The sequence below is a fragment of the Olea europaea genome, unplaced genomic scaffold (assembly GCF_002742605.1).
Source record: "Olea europaea var. sylvestris unplaced genomic scaffold, O_europaea_v1 scaffold753, whole genome shotgun sequence".
Classification (NCBI taxonomy): Eukaryota; Viridiplantae; Streptophyta; class Magnoliopsida; order Lamiales; family Oleaceae; genus Olea; species Olea europaea.
The window spans coordinates 219,617-240,923 of record NW_019265938.1 but is presented as its reverse complement, the minus strand read 5'-3'; the positions used below and the strand labels follow the sequence as shown (position 1 = coordinate 240,923).

Sequence of the window (21,307 nt, the reverse complement as noted above, 5' to 3'; positions counted from 1 at the left end):
CCAGTTCAATAACACTACACCAAAAATAATCATTTGCAACACATAAAAGGTAACATTCGGTAGTTAAGTATTGCTAAAATAATCTATCACAAAATTTTAATAAGTGAATGTTGTCATTGGTTAACATAATTGAGCTTTGGCAAAATTTTTTAAATGGATGTTACTAATGTCGCCTTTTGAAACGTTTATTGAGTGTTGTGAAAAGTTCCATTTTTTGCAACTTTTATTAAATGTTGCGAATTTTTCGCAATACTCAATATGCGAAAAGGCGACATTAGCAACGTTCACCAGACGTTTGATAAACGTAGCGAAAAACGAAATTTTTGCAACGTCCAAGTGAATGTTGCAAAAAGAACATTTTCGCAACATTTACTAAGTGTTGCGAAAAGTTTTATTTTTCGAAACATTTAATAAACGTTGCGAAAACATTCAAAAAATTTCCCAAATAAGTTATATATGAATTTAAATGAAAGAAACCCAAAATAAGCCAAACCCTACGCCTCTCTCTCCTCATGCCTCCCTCATTTCTTTCCTCCCCGACAAAACCCAAACCCGTAGAACAACTCCCTCAACCCAAGCACTTTGATCTTCTCGTTGGTTATTGTTGATCTTTTGTCGGTGTTGTAAGCCTTGTCATACTTAGAAGAGAAGAAGTCGATGGGAAACATCCATCGGTAATCAGCCGTTTGAGGTAAAATTTTCGCCCCCGAATTTACCACAGACAGCTGTTTCATCTCTAAACAGTCCCTATGAATTTACCTCAGATGGCCCACGAGCTCAAGATTTTTAAATTTTTTTTTTTTATTTTTTTTTACACATTTTACCTCAGACGGCTGTTTCATCTCCTCCCAGACCAATTTTCGTCCCCGAGTTCGACTTCATTCCAATATGCTCCAGGACAGTGGTCATCAATCGACTGCAATAATTCTGGTAAGCGCACTTGAGCAATTTGAGCATGTCTTCTTGCATACTGAAACTTCCTTGATTTCATCCAAAGGGTAGAAGTAGGCTATTTTGGAAAAATTTTATTGGGTTTTTGGAAATTCGTAGATATCTTTAATAGTAGTTGTTATGTTCTAGATCTTTTTTTGGGCAATGGTTATTGCTATATTTGTATTTGTTTATAGATTTCTTCGTTCTGTATAGAATTTTTCATTGGGTTAGCTTTGAATAGATTTTGTTCTATGGATTTGGCTAAAATAATGTCCCAAGATAAGTATTATTGTTGAATTCGACTCAGACTTATTACTACTGCTGCCGCCGCCGCCAACGCTGCTTATCGCTATATTTGTATTTGTTTATAGATTTCTTCGTTCTGTATAGAATTTTTCATTGGGTTAGCTTTGAATAGATTTTGTTCTATGGATTTGGCTAAAATAATGTCCCAAGATAAGTATTATTGTTGAATTCGACTGAGACTTATTACTACCGCCGCCGCCGCCGCCGCCGCCGCCGCCGCTGCTGTTATTATTATTATTATGCTAATTATTGGTTGTGCTGTTAGAATTCCATCCTTTCCTTTTTCAGAGGATATATTTTGAAATTGTGTTAGCTTTGTGTAGAAGAATATCTTGGGTTTGTTGTTTTCTTTTCTATTTTGTTCATTAATCGTTGTTGTATTTCTTTGTTTGCGCTGCATTTAGTTACTTGGATTTTGTTGCTAATTTTTATTGTATTTCTGCTTTATTAGATAGTTTTGATCATTTAGATAAACTTTATGCTCCATGGTGTTAAAAGTTACTAGAAGCTACTTTTTGTTGATAATTTTGTCTTTTATTGGTATTCTAACTTTGCTGTGTAGAATTCTTGCTTTCTAAGAATAGATGATGCTGTAGTCAAATCTAAATAAATAAATATCTCTCTTCTTTGAAGCTCATATTTGTAGATGATGTTGTAAGCTTTGTCATACTTAGTGGTGGAAAGTTTAAATGCATGGTGCATACTATGTTGGTCTACATTCTGCATGTTAAGTTGTAAAATATTTTTGCAAATGGAAATAACTATAAACATTTTAAAATTGTATTGGGCATCTTGCCTCTATGTTGAATTCTATCTATGCAAGTACAATCAATTCAATATAAAATTAGATGGTTGATGGCCATGAGGTCAAACAAGACACTATTTGGTAATAGATCTGTGTGTATTTTTTAACTGATGAATCTTGGTGCTTGACTAGTGGTAATATGAAAGTGGTGTATATACTAACTTTGTAATCTGGGCAAGCTGGGGATTATGCAAATTATGGTGCGGGTTATGGGGATTATGGGCAGTATGAGAGTAACTGGATTGATGGATCTGGTTCAACTGCAGTGGCTGAGGGATAAGGATTGGCTGAAAGTGGATTGCAAGTGCCTGGGAAGAGGGATAGAATGATGCTCCAGAGCAGATTGTTGAGGTGAAGCAGGATGAGTTGTTGAAAAATCGGCCAAAAAAGACCAAGCCAAATTAACTGGGATTGCTTTTGGCCCTGCATACAAGGTATGGCTTTTGTTTTCCTAAGTATCTTTAGAAATTTAGAAGTTAACTTTCTAAAATTTGCATTTTTCGTGCGTTAATGCTTATTAATTTGTGAAACATTTGGAACACCATAAATATTGACATTGTTTGAGATTCCTAAAACAAAAGGCATTGTTCAAGATACTGTTTTTTGTTCTCATAAAATTTGTCAGAGGCATACATTTGAGGCTTACCCTTTGTGGCCTTGACTTACTATGGCCCGTGTATCAAGGTATATGCCTCAAGATAGACAAGGTATACCCTCCTTGAGGCTTGCGTCTTGCCCCAGAGGAAGCTAACGCCTCTACACCTGGTTCAATACAGTGATCACTACAAAACCTATCACTTCATGACATATTAAATTGCGGGGATGATATTAACAAGAGTTTGGTAATATTGAGATAAGCACAGCCTAATGATTATCTTTTATTATATGGGGCAGTCAGTATTTCTTTGATTGGGTTATAATAAGGATAATTTCTACTTAAATGTGTGGGGCAGTTAATCTTTCTTGATTGGGTTATATTAAGCATAATTTATGCTTATCTGGAAAGTCTTATTTCTCTTTATTTCATCCATGTTTAGTGTCTTTTTATTTATTTGGTTATGATATGCAGGTAAGATGCTTCATTGAGATAACTGGATATCATAAAATTTTGAATCTAAGTCAATTTGAAAATTAGCCAACCTAATGCCTTGTGACCATTTTTCTAATTCAGTTCTCTGTCTTAGAATCTGGTCATATGCATTGTAGGTTCTAAGAAAAAGTTGGAAAGTTGACATAGTGAATCTTTGAAAAGCTAGAGAATTGGGATCCGGTGGCTGTCAAAGTACGGAGTCATTTTGTTCTTGAGACTAGTTGGAGATTTACATGGTGCAATTTGGATTGTCTACTCAAATTTTTGTAAGCAGTCATTGTTCCATTTTTATTTTTTTTGTTATATTATTTGTGGAAGAGGTGATTAAATTTTTGTACGGAGTCATTTTTGTATATTATTTTTGTAGGTAGTGATTGTCCTTTTTTTAATTAGTTGGTGTTGTATCACGTTTTAATGTTCAAGTGTATTGATTCAAAAATTTGTAATGAAATTATCATTTTTTATGCAATTCCAAAATTTGTTCACAAAGTATTATTTTCAATTTTGCAAATCAATTTATATAAATTGGTGTAAAAAAAATCAAAAAAAAATTTAAAAAAAAAAAAAAGCCTATTACAATTATCCAGTCTTTTGCAACGTTGTTTAAATGTTGCAAAAAATTAACTTTTACAACGTTGAATAAACATAACATTGCAAAAACTCTTCTCTCAATGGTGATATTGATCTCCACAACACACGCTAAAACGTTGCAAAAGGTTTTTTGCTGCGGTTTTTGACCGCTGTAAAAGCCTCTTTTGGGTGTAGTATAAGCTGCCTGTGCTATGCATCAATATGTTGTATATCTTTCTGTCCAATCGAACCCACCTGCACCAAATTTACAAAAATCCATCCATTTTTCCCAGATACTACTGTAGATTTTTTCAACAATCTATCCATTTATCCCATGCTAATTTTGCTGTGTTTTAGGCTCCACAACTAGGACCTGTTTAGTATTTGCGTCCCCATCCTCATTTATTATTGTAGTCTGATTTTTCGAGGAGCATATAGCTGTTTTGTGCCCAAACATTTTACAAATTCCACAAAATTTAGGCTCACGCTCATATATTACCTGTTGCACTTTCAACTTCCCCATTGGTAAATTCATTTCAACGGTTCTCACCAACTCTTTAGACGCATCAACTTCCACGAGCAAGCAAGCATAAGATAATCTACCTTTGGTAGATGTGAGCTTGTCCGTGCAAATAGGATTTCCAATCTTGGAAATGATCTTTCCCAATGCTTTTGGATTCCAAAGATCCAAAGGTAATCCCATAGTTTGATCCATACCGGCATAGTACTAATGTCTTCGTCAACAAATTCAAAATAATGGGACACATTAGCGGTCTACCGAGCACAAGATAAGGGCCTCCATGCAACACCCTCGATCTAGAAGCCTCATTCTCAAACTTGAAGATCGACCACCCACTTTCATGTACATAATATTGGTACTTGACCTTCCAAGTGTCACACATTTGAAGTAATGCAGTCTTTCCCGGGAATCTACCTACAAAATATCCAACAAGACAGAACCCCAAAGAAGTTTCCACATAATCCATATCTTGTTCGTCCAAAGTGATTTTTTGGGGCTGGTCAACGACTAATTTCAGCTTGAAGCCTTCACCAATATTTTGATTGTCTTTAAACAGATTGACCCATGGTGCCTTAGTAACATTTTGATTCGAATTCTTATCATCAAGATTGGTTCCACTTTATTTTCAAATTCAAAAGCTTACAAAAAGGCTGACAAGCAGCTCAAAAATTAGATATAAGTGAAATAAATTTAATGCCATAAATGCTAATGAATGACCCATCCATTATTTTGTTTCATCTCAACTTTTCTAAACCGTTCATAAAAGAAAAGTAATAGGCAATGACACAAATATAACTATCTTCTGAAATAGATTTCCGTCGTCCACTCTCAACGGTTGTCACATGAATTGGTCCGTTATATTTGATTGGCAAATATTCATCTTTGTATTTGATAAAAATCAACTTTTGAGATAATAATAAGTTGGTTATATTTTTTGGCAAGAAAGCTAAGATCGAAAGGAAAGCCTAGGCTTGAACTACAAAATCAAGAACTTCAGAGCACAAGTTCCAGGCAAAAAAAAATTCAAATGATTGTGTCGGCATATCAAGTTAGAATTCTTCAAACTTGCGTGAACTTTGTATACTCGCCTACCATGTAATCCACACAACTATTCTTACATTTATTGATAATATGTGCAAGGTTTAGCCGTAACATTTAGGCTTTCTAGCGAGTAAGTTAAAACAAGAGAAAGAATGCAAAAGGTCTTTATTTCCTATGATAACGACTTGACCATCTGTAATGCAAGAGACAAAACAAAGATGAATAATAAAATGAAAAAAGTAATACTTACATTTTCAAATTTTTCTTCATATATTGCTATGTCTGTATGTATTTTCTCTAATGATATCTCTTCCCTTGTTGTTTTGATTTTAGTTGAAGAGAATATTTTATGATTATCATGTTGGGTTTATGAACCAAATTAGGAAAAAAAATATTGTTTCCTTATTTTCACGTGATTTTATTTGAAATAGATTATTTTCTTATTCCATATTATTTTTATCTTTAATTGGTATGGTATGTACTTATAAATAGTAGCATCTTCTTTAAGTTTAGATCAATCAAAAATTGCTGTGTTGTAATTTCTCTTTATATTGTCGTTATAATAAAATATTGTTCCTCTTCTTTAACTCTCTTTTGTTCATTACTTTAATCTTTTTTCATCTTTATAATCTTGTTATATATTTCATACAACGTCATTGATCGCAATTCTTGCGTCGTCTTTGGGATCAATAAGTGATATCAGAGCAATTTTAGTAATTTGCTTGTTATCAACAAGTGGTATCAGAGTTAGACTGCAGGTGCTTCATGAATTGATTGGGATTTTTTCAGAAATGGCTACTTTGAAATATGATATTTTGCTGTTAGATCGCAATACAAGATTTTCTTTGTGGCAAGTAAAAATGAGAGCTCTTATGGCGCAGTTGGATTTGGACGATGCGTTGCTGAATTTTGAAAAGATGCCAACTAATTGGATAATGGAGGAAAAACAACGGAGGGATCGGAAGGATTTATCGCAGATTAATCTTCATTTATTCAATAATATTCTATAAGACGTCTTGAAGAAGAAAACAATGGCTGCTTTGTGGTTGAAATTAGAACAATTATGCATGGCTAAAAGTCTCACTAGTAAACTCACTCTAAAACAACAGTTGTACCCATTGCATAGCAGAAGGAGGGTCACTGAAAAACCACATTGCTGTGTCTAAGGAAATAGTTGCAGATTTAGAGACATTGGAGGTTAAGCATGATGAGGAGGATCTGGCTTTGATCCTGTCATATTCGATACCCGCCTCTTATTCGTCGTTTCAGGACAGCATTTTGAACAGTCATGATACTTTGACCATTGGGGATACCTACAATGCTCTGTTCTCAAAAGAGAAGATGAAGTATTTGATTGGAGCTACATCAAGGAATGATGAAGCTTTGGTATCTCATGGTGATCGATAGAGGGGTAGATTAAGGACGAATTTCAGCAATTTGTACTGTTTCTACTGCAAGAAAAAAGGACACGTTAAGAAAGATTGCAATAAGTTGTAAGCTAAAGGTAATTTAGCTGCAAATCATATGGGGCAATTATGCAATTCGGACACGACTAATGTTATTAAGGATTTTTCAGATGGCGGTGATGTGATATTGACCGTAGTATCTGACGTGGAGTCTAAATCTAACGAGGAGTGGATTATCGATTTAACGTGTTCGCATCATGGGCCCGTTTGGTAGGAATTTTGAGAATTGATTTTTTGACCGTTAGAAGAAAAGTGGGGTCCACATGTGAGAGAAGAAGTCAAAAATTACGGCTTGAATAGTAAAATAACGGTCAAAAAATCAATTTTTTTGGGCAAAAAATCCCTACTAAACGGGGCCCATATGTACTTCTATCAAAATTCTTTCAGACATATGAGACTGTCAAACAAAGCGGAGTTGTGATGAAAAACAACCAGTCTTGTCGTATTGCTGAAATCTATCGAGTCAGATTGTAACACCCCGATCTTTTTTACTATTGTTTATATGGGCCTAAACTTCATATTGATCATTTAGCAAACGAAATAGTCCATGTCTAGATTTGTCGTCACACTAAAAGTCCGAAGGTTGAAGTGGTAAACTTGACCCGCTTATTTGTATAAATGATTTATTTTCTTACGTACATTTTTAGAATTTATCGAAAACTATTTGGGTCGAATATTTAAGTATTTTAGAAGTTGATGAAATATATCAAATATTATACTCATTTTGTAGCTCGTATTAAATAAAATAATTTGGAATTAAGAAAAAATAATTGTGTACTAGTTATGTCCGAATTATTTAATAGGAATGAAAAGTAATCTAAATCCTATATTCTATTAATATAAAAACAATAAAAATAAAAAAAATAAAACTTACATTTGGATTCTGTATGGTTACTAACGAAATGTTTTGATTTAATAAATTAAACATGATTAATTCATAATAATTAATTTAATTAATTCTATAAAACTCTTTTTCAAAGAAATTCTTGAATATTTTTTTTTGAGGTAAGAATACATCGTGCAAACTGGTAAATTCTTATTCCTTGATATTTGTATATATATATATATATATATGTTAAAGTTTCTTTTAAAACACAATTTCACTTCTTACATTTTGACATACGCATACTTTGGTAGAAATAATTTCTTTTATTATTAGCCAACAATCATATTTTCAGAGAAATTCTTGAATATTTTTTTTTGAGGTAAGAATACATCGTGCAAACTGGTAAATTCTTATTCCTTGATATTTGTATAATTTTGGCATAAAATGCTATGAGGCATTCGAGTTGAATTTTATGTTAAATCCTTCGGGGTGGACCGTTAGATCAAAGATATTAAATTCTACGGGATAGACCGTTTGATCAAGTATGTTAAATCCTACATGATATGGGGATTCTTAAGAAACTCCTTGAGCTCTAAATTTAAGAAGTGACGGTATGTTATGTTAGTTTTATATTTACATCATGCAAATAAGAATGTACACGTATTCTTACTGAGTGTTTTCAAAATACTCACTCTTACTAAAATTTCATATTAGAATGGGTCGTGTCGACACGTGGAAGATTGACCGAGTGATGCTTATGTGGTCGCCATGTAAATTTTCTAGAAAATATAATTGTCAAACTTTTATTTGAAAAACATCTTCATATTGAATTTTATTTCACATTGTTTAATAGCTATTTTATGCATTTCAACACATAATTAAAGTGATATTTTCGCTTAAACTAAAAAAAAAAAAAAGGATGTTGGTAACACCTCGAGCTATTTTTATGTAATAATAATAATGAAAAAGATCTCGGGGCGTTACAGAATTGTATCAGAACACAAGTTTAGTCGATTCTGTAAACTCGTCATTTTTTTAAATATATGTATATTTCTTGATTTACATGTATAAATTTTTTTTAGAATAATAATTTATTTTGAAGACTTATTAGTCTGCATTAAAAAAATAAAAATTATGATACTATAATACATCAATGTTTTCTCTTCATTTCAAGTTTAACGATGTAGTTTTATATTTATTGATATAAATTAGTCCTTATCTACATTAAGAAATTGTAAAGATTTAAATTTTCACGTGATTATTCACTAATTATATCTTCATAAAAATTACATGTTATTAAACTTTTAATGTATCATAGTAGTTTAAAAAATAAAAATAAAAAATTTTGTACTATATGTGATGAGGATTTAATTAAATCTTAAACAAGTATTGAAATGAGACCCATGGTATCTAGCGCTCGTCAATCTACCACCATCGATGAGCCCAAGTTAGGGATGAAACATTATGTTTCATTTTACTTTCAAGCGTGATTTATGAATTATTGAAGTTTGACTTCACGAAATGCTTATGATGTTTAGAATGAAATATATTATGTAAGTTATTATACCGTTTACTATACGTGAAGATATGATGATTAGTCATTTTACATAAGCATAATTTATAAGTTGACTAATAAAGATAAAGCATAATTAAACATTTATGTGATAAATGTGGTTGGAACTTATAAAATAACTAGAAAGAAAAGGAAATAAAGGTAAAGTATTAAGAGCTTTTTAATTAAAAAAAAGATAATTTTGAGGATGAAATTAATTTAAAAGGGAAGGGATGTGACACCCCGATCTTTTTTACTATTGTTCATATGGGCCTAAACTTCATATTGATCATTTAGTAAATGAAATAGTCTATGTCTAGATTTGTCGTCACACTAAAAGTCTGAAGGTTGAAGGGGTAAACTCAACCCGCTTATTGCATAAATGATTTATTTCCTTACGTACACTTTTAGAATTTATCGAAAACTATTTGGGTCGAATATTTAAGTATTTTAGATGTTGATGAAATATATCAAATATTATACTCATTTTGTAGCTCGTATTAAATAAAATAATTTGGAATTAAGAAAAAATAATTGTTTTCTTTTAAAACACAATTTCATTTCTTATAGTTTGACACACGCATACTTTGGTAGAAATAATTTCTTTTATTATTAGTCGACAATCATATTTTCAGATAAATTCTTGAATATTTTTTTTTGAGGTAAGGATACATCGTGCAAAGTGGTAAATTCTTATTCCTTGATGTTTGTATAATTTTGGCATAAAATGCTATGAGGCCTTCGGGTCGAATCTTATGTTAAATCTTTCGGGATAGACCGTTAGATCAAAGTTGTTAAATCCTACGGGATGAACCATTTGGTCAAGTATGTTAAATCCTACGGGATGTGAAAATTTTTAAGAAATTCCTTAAACTCTAAATTTAAGAAGTGACGGTATGCTATGTTAGTTTTAGTTTTATATCATGAGAATAAGAATGTGCACGTATTCTTACTGAGTGTTTTCAAAACACTCACTTTTACTAAAATTTCATATTAGAACGGTTAGTGTCGACACATGGAAGATTGACCGAGTGATGCTTATGCGGTTGCCAAATAAATTTTCTAAAAAATATAATTGTATTATAGTATTATAGTATCATAATATTTTCCTAGTATCAATTGGGCAAGTTGTCCAATCGGTACCAGGATTCAATTTAAGTCTTACTTAAGGAGAAGGTTATGAGTTTGAATCATGGAGGACGCGACAGAAAGTCGTGAGGAGTAAGTGGGCGCAAGGCCCACCCAAAGCGAACAATACGTAAGTTAACGACTTAGGTACAGATATCCGAGTCGTTAAAAAAAAACGCTCGTTTTTTTGTAACGAACCCAAATGAAAGTTATGATAAATTTTGTGAAAATATGCCTAAGATAATAAATCATTTTATGCAATTAAGTGGGTTAGATTTATCATATTAACCTTTGGACCTTAGTGTGTCAACAAGGTTAGACATGGGCCGTCTCATTTAAAAATAAAAAATAAAAAAATCGATATTAATTTTAGTCCATATGAAAATATAATTTAAAAGTAAGGATGTTACACAGATTAAAGTTGTAGGATGGAACGGTCAGAACAATTGATCAAGTTTGACATATTCCAGACCTAAAAATAAATCTCATCTCGTTGAGTACCCTTTATTCAAAATGGTATAAATTCTCTGGTGGAGATGGAGTTTTGAAAGTCCGATGGGGTGTCCGGGTTGTACTAGAGGGACGAAAAAAGTCTCAATTCTACATCTTGTAGGGAAGCGTAAAATCAGTTAAGAGACATCTGGACAAGTTCAGTACCATAGTGGATATTCAATTTGGTACAGTACCTCTTGTGACGGGCTTTGGATTAGTTCAGAACATTATTCAGAGGAGCATTGGTAATTCCACTTTGCCACCAATTTTAGCAGATACACTATTTTCAGTTGTCAGGGTTGGACTTATGGAGCGTAGGTACAGTGATGTTTGCGATGCTTTTGGAATCATTGAAGGTAACAATTCCGTCAAGGAGCCTTCTGATTGGGCATTTGATGTGATTTCTTCTATAGGATGTACTTCAACCCTATTTAGTCAACAATAATTCATTGGTGAAATTTTGGGAACCCGAGAGTATGGTTCGGGTGTTGCTTGTGAACGCCGTGCAGAGGAATATGTTTTGTGATGGAGAGTTTTGGCTTCTATTTTGAAAACTTCAGTTATTTCGATGCAATTTGACATATTTTTCTAGATAGAGAAATTCTGGAGTTTCATTCGTTGCACCGAAATTTGGGTTCAAGGTGAAGATTGTTGGATTTATAACCCAGATCAAGAAAAAAATATTATTTCCTTATTTCACGTGATTTTATTTGAAATATATTATTTCCTTTTTCCAAGGTGAAGATTGTTGGGTTTATAATCCAAATCAGGAAAAAATATTGTTTCCTTGTTTCACGTGATTATATTTGAAATATATTATTTCCTTATTCTATATTATTTCCATCTTTATGATATGGTATGTACCTATAAATAGTAGCATCTTCTTTCAATTTAGTTCAAACCAAAATTATTGTATTGTAATTTTCTCTCCATATTGTCGTTATAATAAAATATTGTTCCTCTGATTTAACTCTCTTTTATTCTTTACTTTAATCTTGTTACATTTTTCATACAACGTCATTAATCTCAATTCTTGATTCACTTTTGGGATCAACAAGTGGTATCAGAGCAATTTTGATAATTTGCTTGTTATCAACATATTAGGGCTTTATGATTTTAATTGAAGAGGATTTTTTATGATTACTAGGAATTTAGTTAAACATAAATTCTAAAAGAATATTTAAAGGTTCAAAAAAATTTAATGAAAATAAATATGAGTGAATGAATTAGGAACTACATTTTTATTTAATTTTGTATATGTATATTTGGGTAAATTTTAGCCTTTGTTTGGACTAGAATGCAGTTGATAAGGTAACATTCAGAATTGTTGTAATTTTTGTACTTTTACTTGAATTGATTGTGATGAAAAAATAATTTAAACTTAAATATGCGTTTTCTTTTGATGATCACAATATTAATGAAAGGAATATTTGAGATAAAAGTAATGAAAATGATGTTGAAGATAAAAAGAAAAACAAACTTGAATTTGTATTTTTTGCAAGTTCAACTGTGCGCTGTTAATTCAAAATATCTACATTCGCCACTATCTATATCGAAAATGTTTACGTTAATCTCTCATTTCTTCTTCTTCTTCTTCTTCTTCTTCTTCTTCTTCATTTTTTATTTTATTATTGTTATTATTATTTTTTTTTTTTTTTTTACTATCTCCTTAATTACTATTTACTTTCGGTTTTTACATTCCATTTACAAACACTACCATCTACACTGTCCCCAGACCACAAGTCTCATCCGAGTTGGAGATGCACAATTTCCAACTTCAAACCGAGATATCGTAGACGAAACTACAGAAAAAAACCTGAAACTAAAATCCTGATCTTGAACAAGGTATGAATCTTCCGTTCTCACCATGTTCCTCAGTAGGAATTTCAGCCAATTATACAAACTCAGCTTCTGGATACAGTAAATTTTCCATTAAGCCCACTTGCAAGGCTGGCTGCTCACTGCTCAAATCTTCCAAGAAGTCGCCTTCTTTAAATGTGCAAAATCACAAAAGCTTCTCAAGAAACATTCAAATTGCCCACCACAGGCGTCATTCTATCTGGGTATATAAGATTTCCTCATTTTATGGCCCAAAATTCAAGCTTTAATATTAACAAGTTATCTTTGTTATATCGAGAATACTAAGAACTAAGAGAGTAACTTTGTGCGCATCGTGTCATTTTGTGCTAAAATATATCATTTCGTGCGTGTAAAGGGAACTTGATTGTACACCTTAATCACCTTGAATTCTGTGTGCACAATTGGCACTGAATTGAGTTTCATTAATGACCAAGCACATTAAATCTTGATACTTTGAATTCAAGCAAACAAAGTTTTTATTGCTTATCAGTGTTTTCCTTTTCCACACAATATGTCTCAGCTACATAATCTCTAAGAAGGAGACTGCTTAAATTTAGTATAAATGGGGGTAATTAGGTTGAAGTTAAAAAATGAATTGGATTTTATGGGTTCCAATTTCGTGGAAACTGTGAAAGTGCAGGAAATATAAAATAGAATTCGATTTGGGTCTATGGTTGATGTCGTGTGTGGCCTTTTTACCCAATATGATTTGTTTAAGACCAAAATTCCTGTTTGATTATGAACTGCTAGTGCTCGATAAAATGAAAGAGAACATGCATTTATGTGAAACCCGCTCCACTGGTTTTGTTTGAATAACAGGTTAACTCAAATGATTACCAGATCAACTCTGCATGCAGTATCGAATTGCTGATGACGTGACTTATTGCAAATTTGGCCACCTTATCCTTTACATAAATTTGAATGGGATAAAACATATTTTTTTTTTTACTTACATGGCTTAACCAAATTGCAAATATATATTGATAGCATTTACATGAAAGATGATACTGTCAGGCCTGTTCTCAAGTTGGTGCTGCTGGATCTGATCCACTGCTGAACAAAGTTTCGCAGTTCAAAGATGCCTTCTGGAGATTTCTAAGGCCCCATACCATACGTGGAACAGCGTTAGGATCTGTGTGAGTAGTATTTATGCTTGCATACCATAACTTCTGAATAAAAATGTCTTTCATGAAGCACATTTTTTGTTTTGCTGCAAACTTATTTTAATCAATGGTTTGTTGACAGCTCTTTGGTGACTAGAGCTTTAGTCGAGAACCCAAATTTGATAAGATGGCCTTTATTTTTGAAGGCATTTTCTGGACTTCTTGCTCTTATATGTGGAAATGGTTATATAGTAGGCATCAATCAGATATATGACGTTGGGATTGACAAGTAAGAAACACAGACACATGTAGTCTTTGTTCCTTTCAATATATATATATATATATATTGGAAGGTCCTCCAAAGTGTAACAATGTTTAACCTGTTTTCTTTCTACTTGTTGGAGACATTCCTTTCACTGTTTTGCCCTGGCTTCAACTGCAGGGTAAACAAACCTTATTTACCCATAGCTGCAGGAGATCTTTCAGAACGATCTGCATGGTTCATGGTGTTACTGCTTGCTGTTGTTGGCCTTTTAATTGTTGGGATGAACTTTGGTCCTTTTATAACTGGTCTTTATTGCCTTGGTCTATTTCTTGGCACCATCTATTCTGTTCCCCCCTTTCGGATGAAGAGATATCCTGTCATAGCATTTCTTATTATAGCCACGGTATGGTTCTTTATCCTCCATGCTGCATACATAATCTTTTGTTTCTTCTGAGTAGTTCATTCCTATCAATTTGTCAGGCGTAGACTACTGCAGCAAGAACTGCTTTGTGAGTGGTCTTGTTACTAGTCGTAATCCCATGATACCACAATATGCAGCATTGTCATGCAAAGGGGAACTGAGATAGATTATATTTTGACCAGAAAGCAAACCTGACTGTCACTTTCAAACCGGAAAGGACTTTTTAAAGGAAATGTAAAGATTTTTTCACAAGATAAATTGGAGAACTTCCCTTTCAAGTGGATTCAACCCCCACTTCCATCCCTACCCCCAAATAAATGATCAAATGTTAACTCTCCAAGTGCCATTGGAGCCATCTTCTCAGTATTATCCACTTGGTTGAGCTAGGACTGGGTGGTCCACTGATGATTTTTGACAATGGCGTTGCATATTAAGGTGTGGGATCTTTTAACATCTTCATCTGCATCAGCTGAGTAAGCGCTGATAGCTACTGCTTAGTAACTTGGGGTTTAGTGGTTTAGGTTCCAACAAGTTGTCATGGCTAGTATTCTAACCTGGCTGTCTTATGCAATTCCAAATAATTGGCATAGGCTTTTCCTTATTCACGACATTCCTGATAATAGTATGAATGAAACTACTTTTTCAGGTGCGAGGATTCCTTCTTAATTATGGTGTGTATTATGCCACAAGAGCTGCTCTAGGTCTATCGTTTGAGTGGAGGTAAATTCATATTCATTATCCATTGTTATCGGCACGGATGTATTCTGTTGAACTATGGTTCACCAGATAAAAGCAATTCGAAATTGGCTTGGATGGTTCTCATTTTGTATTAATCTCTAGGCATAGATAACTCCGAAATAAGATTCTTGAATATGGCAGATTTTACCTCGAGCAGTGTTTGCTTCAAGATGCCATCTGAAACATCTAGTACTCTCTTATAGTAAATTGCTTTATGGATACTTTTCCAGTTAATTTAGTCAGTTCCTTGCCCACGTTTTCTCCTGCAGCTCACCTGTGGCTTTTATTACAACATTTGTCACTTTATTTGCACTCGTGATTGCCATAACTAAAGATCTTCCAGATGTAGAGGGTGATCGCAAGTAAGTTTTAAAACCAAAATATTTCATACATTGCTCTAGTTTATTTTTCCCACGGAAGCTTTTTATTACTGACAATTTTTTACCGCCATTTCTTCTCATTTTCACATGTGCTTTTTGAATTTTGACTCTTAGAATGAAGCCAGACCTTTTCATCAATTGCAATCCTATATAAAATAAGATGCTTCTCTTATCGTTAAAATTTTCATGATACCACACAACTTGCTAGATTTCAGATTTCTACTTTGGCAACCAAGCTTGGTGTGAGAAATATTGCATTTCTTGGATCTGGACTTCTGTTGATAAATTACATTGGTTCTATACTGGTAGCTATTTACATGCCTCAGGTCATGTGCATTCTCTGGAGATTTAATTTAATCAACTTTCCATTGATATGTCCATATCTACTCGCCACTGATATAAGCTTATATATGGAACATATTACAGGCGTTCAAGAGAAGCTTGATGGTAGCTGCACATCTCATCTTGGCAGTGAGTTTAACTTTCCAGGTACATTTCGTTTATTTATTCCATGATGTTCGCCAGATTCCCAGTTGGATTTTAATTGTTGCTTTTTTATTTCGATGAAACTCAATTCTCTTTATTTTCTCCTCACTGAGATAAAAATTACAATTTCCTGCGCCTTTTTTCTTAATCTACTTGAATTTATCTAGAATGAAATTTAACCATTTCTTGCGAGTTCAATAATGTTTCATTTGAATATCTTTGAATGTCAAATAAATGTCTAGACTTTGGTTTCATTGCTGTCCTTTTCCAAGCGAGAAACACAAATTTCTCCCACAGTTTCGCTTGTTGAAAATATCTAATTGGCTCGGTTCAAAGACATAATGATTAAGATACTTTGCAAGGCCTCTCCAAATTTGATGTCGTTATTGCTTGTATCCACAGTTTTCCATTATCTTTTCAGAAGCAAGTCTCCGAAGCCATTTGCTAAATGTAGCCTACTTAGAAATCACCAACATTCTTCTTATGCTTAACTCCATTTTCGATCAATGCACCAGCAGTATTCATTAAATAAGAATACCCTTAAAAGTTTGTCAATTTAGGAGCGATGGAGCTGAGTCCAAAGTCACCTATCAAGAAGTAAAGCTGAATTTGTTGATCATGCTCAAGTCAAAGCTCTGTATAACTTGATCATACATCTAAGTCGTATATACTCTTTAAATTTGTTTTGTGACATTTCCAGAAGTATGGAAGACTTCAACTTCATGATTGTTTTGATGTTTGTCCAGGAAAAAAATGGGGACTTCTTTTCACTGATTTCTAGTTGATGCTTGTTTCATCTGTTTTCTCTTCTAGATGGTTGTCCTATTTCATTACGCGTGTTTTTTTTTTTTTTATTGCAGACATGGTTACTGGAACGAGCAAATTTTACCAAGGTAATTCTTGAGTTATCTTTTACTTTTGTTTATAGAATGCTTCGTTCTAACTATTTTAGTGCATGGAACTGTGTGATGCAAATAACTTTTTCACGAGTGAATAGTGTTGGTCTAAAAATAGTTTGGTTAGTGACATTTATTATTTGAAAAATATATTGAAGTCCGAACAAGAGCCGCTATATTTTGCAACCAACATACATTGAGATATATGTTTTCGAGTCTTTTTGATATTACCATCCTGGAAGAATCTTGGATAGTTTTGTAGTTTCATAAATGCTAATCGACTACTATGATTTTGTACTTTGGCATATTTTCTTTAATTTCAGTTTAAGTGGAAAAAATACCTTCAATGCTGGTTTGACCTTGTATATTTGCATTTGGCAGGATGCAATCTCCTCGTTCTATCGCTTTATATGGAATCTCTTTTACGCAGAGTATATTATATTCCCTTTCATCTAGCAAGTTTGTAGGAAGAACTTTAGAAGTGGCTGAGTGCTAAGAGTGCACAAATCGTATAAACATAAACTTTAGTGAAGGCATTGGGAGTTTATGCTAACTACTTGTCTGCCTGATAGAAGAATCTGAAAGAACTACCATTCTGCATGTGGAGCATGTATTTCACCAGGGCGATGCTGGTGGTTTTCTTTATAAAATCTCATTCAAATTAGCGTAAAATAAAAGTATCAGTGTCACTAAGAATGCTCTCATTAATGTAATTTTGATTATTATGATTTAAGAAAGAAAACAGATTGAAATGTTAAGTCTGTTCATTCAGAGTTTCTATTGTATATAGATAGAGATGAACCATATGCAGTACTCTTTGGATAGACCTCAATTCTGGCAGTTATGTTCCTTCATTTAACAATGCCAACCCCAGCTTGATTATTACATACTCGAGACATTTACGTTGGACTTTGTAGAGCTTAATCATACCGTGTGGGCTTTGCTTGATTTCTTGATGCATATGCGTAAATCAGGCTTCTGGGTTGTCGGTTGTCTGTGGTGTGGGAACGTGCATCTACAAAATGTTCTTCAGAAAGAAACAAATTCTAAACAACTTTAACTCATTTTCTTAAGCAACTTGTGCAAAATAATAATATTAAAAACTGCAAAAGAATTCCCGGCCTTAAAAAATAAATCAGGAAAAAATTGCTTCAATAAACTCAATTTTTTTCTTGAGCGTTGCATCTAATTCTGATTATCTGCTGCAACCTGAGCCAGTTTTGGTGATTCTGAAGCAAATGGACTTCTACCTATAGTTGTTTCTCTACTTAATGGAGAAGTAGTAAATCGAGCTGTTGTGCGAGGAGATGAAAACGTACTTCTTGGAGACAAATTTACTTCCTCTAGAGCACGGACTTGGAGCTCCAAAGGATAATCCCTAACACATCCAATCCGGGGACCAGCTCCTGTTGTCCATTTACAAGATAACTGTTTAGCCAATTGATATGACTTCAATCTTCTATGCGAGTTTATTCTCGTAGTGATTTTTTCCTTGGGAATAGGTTCTTCATATCCTTCTTGTTGATCCTCATCAAATAAGTTTTCCTTGGAGACTGAAAATTTTGAATCTGAAAAATATTCTTCTGCTGTCTCATATCCATCTGGACTTTCAACAGATCGAGTGCTGCAACTGTGTACTATACGTGGCTCATCCTTGAACAACTCATTTACAACCTCTCTTTTCGGAATTTGAATGTCAAAGATTTTGATCTTAGCTTTCGGGACGATGGATGTATAATTTCTACATCCCGGCAATATTGTTTGCTTGAATCCATTTCCTCTGTCTACATTTTTGAAGCTATTGATTTTACCAGCTCGACTGAAATCTGGTGCTGATAAGCTATTACGAAGGCCGAAGTCAACTTCCTCGTCACTATTTGGTGCTCTCTGTAAAAACAGCATAAAAGTAACTCAATAATGTGTTTCACCTGTTACTTGAGAGTTATATGTATGTTGAAATAAGTTTAATGCTCGAGGGCTTTCATTAACTATGAAAATCAGTATCTATCTATACCTTACGTCCACCTATGTTATGTAATATAAACAAGACTGAACCGTATGGTAAACATATTTTAACAAAACAAGCCATTTGTTTTACATTCATACAACAAAATCAACGAATGTGACCGTACCTGGACAACGCTCAGATCAACATTGTGTTTCTTCAGAAATGACATAAATTCCTCAAAATTCTCTTCTGTTGGAAGATAGTGTCCACTGTGAGGCCAAACCGCCTGTTGCATGCGAAATTTTAGATTCATTTAGGAGGCTCTCCCGAATGATAAAAATTTCAAATATTTTGCTGAAAGGAAAAGGAAAGGAATTGCTCAGTTCAGTACCTTTAGAACGCCTTCTTCCACATCTAATCGTCCAGCAGAAAGTGTGGCACCACCAGCCAAGAAACTTGAATGTTGAAATGTGCCTTTTATCTTCTGCCCAACGTACAAGATCTTTGACACGCTGAGAACAAAGATCCACTTGATGTCGTTGGGGCCGTCCTTTGTATCAAGAAGGTGTCCACTCTGCTTGTAGATAAACTTCCCGTCCTCAACAATAACTTCATATGCCTTCCTCTCTGTCTGCACCGTCAAATTGAAGTGATTTGGTTAATTCTATTCTTTCAAATCTCTAGCATTCTGGATACAAGCATATCTGGGGTAATGTGCATATTCCAGCTTTGTTAAAATTGTTCTAATTACTGGATCTATAAGATTTTTAAAGTGGGCCTCTGAAAGATAGAAAGTAGTAAGCTCACCGGACCAAGATACTTGATGCATTGCTGTTGAAGTTTTGATCGAGGACACCTCTCGAGATTTACTTCTTTACCTTCTCCAATGTCCAACCTGCAGATCAAAGTGGTTATAATTGATGATGAAGATCAATGTGGCAAAAAGTTCGAAATAAACCTACCAATAGAAGAAAGGCTGTTTGCTGTCACATTGGAGCCAACAAACATAATAGAATTGCAGATTGTGACCATAGCGGTGTCGAGGATCAATCTATACGAAAATACATAAATGAAATTTTAATCAACGAATGCTCATAATAATGTTTTGAAGGTTCACACTTGGTTTGCAAGGGCAACTTACAGCCTCGAGCCAATGCTGCAAAGCAAGTTTGCGCGCCTTTTCATCTTTTGACAAACCTTTCCCCACCTGACAATGAAGATAAAGTCCTAATCTTCTGAACTTCAACAAAAATACACAAACTGACACCACACCATGACCTTACCTTAGCAGCTCTGGTTCTTGCTCTTGACCAACGTGAAACGGCAGTTTCAGGTCTTTCAATGTCGAAGAATGATATAGAACTGCGCTTGAGTTCAGCAAAATCCAACAGCTTCCACCTAGAAAAAATTCGCAATTGGTAAGGCAAATTCATACAGGTTGAAATAGAACAATTGCACTTGGGTGTACCATCTTTGCTCGACAAGAACTGCACAATCTGCTAGTTGTCTCCGGGTTCGGAAACTTTTATATGTTTTCTGCAATTTAAGGGCAGCTTGATGTTTTTGATCACCAGAATCTGGAAATAGCTTCTCAACATTTTTCTCGGACAATTGGTCATCGAAATTTCCGCTGACCGATCTGACCATTGCGTCTTCATGCTGCAGCGAGATTTTAGCCTCTAGTTCCCTCCCATTGAAACTAAAAGACCCTTCAAGTATCACCTTTCTCAATGTAGTAGGTTCAGAACCTCGAGCGTTGAAGCTACTGGATCGTGAAATTTTCTCATCGCTGCCTCCGGAACTTATAGATCTAGCCAAATGAGACTCAGATTGACTATCTAAATCATCAAAATTGGCAAATGGACAGGAAAAAGTGACTCCCATTCCTCTGAAAATAAAACAAACATTCAGAAGTCATCAAACTGAGGCATTAAACTTAATCTTTAGTTGAATAATGAAATGTTAAAATCTGCAAATTACCACCAAAAATATTAACATTCAGGTAGAGAGAATATGCCAACAACTTGAGGGTTAATCATCCAAGGTTAGGTTAGGTTCATACAAAATAAATTCCAAGTAAATATATGGCTCATTAAATTGCCATAAAGCCACGTTGAACAACAATGTGAATGATGTAATTAATTGAAAGAAAGTGCAAAAGAGCAAGATTTTCCTTACCACGATTCGTTGCAAATAATTTCGATATAAATGCAACTTGGATTGATCTTTTCTGTTTTCAGAGATGGTTGAAGATTGGCTTAAATCTTATTTTTCTCTCTCTCCACAGAAAGGATAATGTAGTACTATGCTGCCTAAGATTATTATATATATATATATAGAGGAGAGATGAGAGAGAACGGACCGTCGTAATCTCAAAACATGCTCGTTTGACATGGTTTTTGAAGAGTCAAAAGAGATTTTGAAACCCAAATGTTGTTTTTGGATCCTTTTTAGTTAATTTTATTAAAGTATTTTTGATAA

General features: G+C 33.8%; 2 protein-coding genes and 1 long non-coding RNA gene across 5 annotated transcripts; 2 read left to right on the top strand and 1 right to left on the bottom strand.

Moving 5' to 3' along the window:
- The first annotated feature begins 477 nt into the window (after positions 1 to 477).
- On the top strand, positions 478 to 3,603 carry LOC111391103. Of its 2 annotated transcripts, XR_002702058.1 has the most exons (4): positions 478 to 691; positions 830 to 930; positions 2,311 to 2,478; positions 3,114 to 3,603. It is a non-coding gene; the product is annotated as an uncharacterized LOC111391103 (long non-coding RNA). The 2 variants fall into 2 exon arrangements; XR_002702057.1 differs by having other exon boundaries at positions 2,311 to 3,603.
- Positions 3,604 to 12,438: 8,835 nt separating this feature from the next.
- LOC111391091 (homogentisate solanesyltransferase, chloroplastic) lies at positions 12,439 to 17,780 on the top strand. Of its 2 annotated transcripts, XM_023016234.1 has the most exons (10): positions 12,440 to 12,792; positions 13,604 to 13,725; positions 13,835 to 13,981; positions 14,135 to 14,360; positions 15,025 to 15,098; positions 15,386 to 15,478; positions 15,705 to 15,822; positions 15,923 to 15,985; positions 16,843 to 16,875; positions 17,260 to 17,780. In XM_023016234.1, the coding sequence occupies exons 1-10, from the start codon at positions 12,577 to 12,579 to the stop codon at positions 17,332 to 17,334; spliced, it is 1,167 nt and encodes a 388-aa protein (XP_022872002.1). In that variant the 5' UTR covers positions 12,440 to 12,576; the 3' UTR covers positions 17,335 to 17,780. The 2 variants fall into 2 exon arrangements, with proteins under 2 accessions (XP_022872003.1, XP_022872002.1); XM_023016235.1 differs by lacking the exon at positions 15,386 to 15,478 and having other exon boundaries at positions 12,439 to 12,792.
- Positions 17,781 to 17,860: 80 nt separating this feature from the next.
- LOC111391090 (IQ domain-containing protein IQM6-like) lies at positions 17,861 to 21,104 on the bottom strand. The gene is made up of 9 exons (XM_023016233.1): positions 21,005 to 21,104; positions 20,295 to 20,714; positions 20,110 to 20,224; positions 19,968 to 20,033; positions 19,789 to 19,877; positions 19,634 to 19,721; positions 19,218 to 19,457; positions 19,011 to 19,112; positions 17,861 to 18,765 (listed from the first exon to the last, which is right to left on the bottom strand). Exons 2-9 carry the CDS (start codon positions 20,708 to 20,710, stop codon positions 18,064 to 18,066), a joined length of 1,818 nt encoding a protein of 605 aa, XP_022872001.1. The 5' UTR covers positions 20,711 to 20,714; positions 21,005 to 21,104; the 3' UTR covers positions 17,861 to 18,063.
- Positions 21,105 to 21,307: the final 203 nt, after the last annotated feature.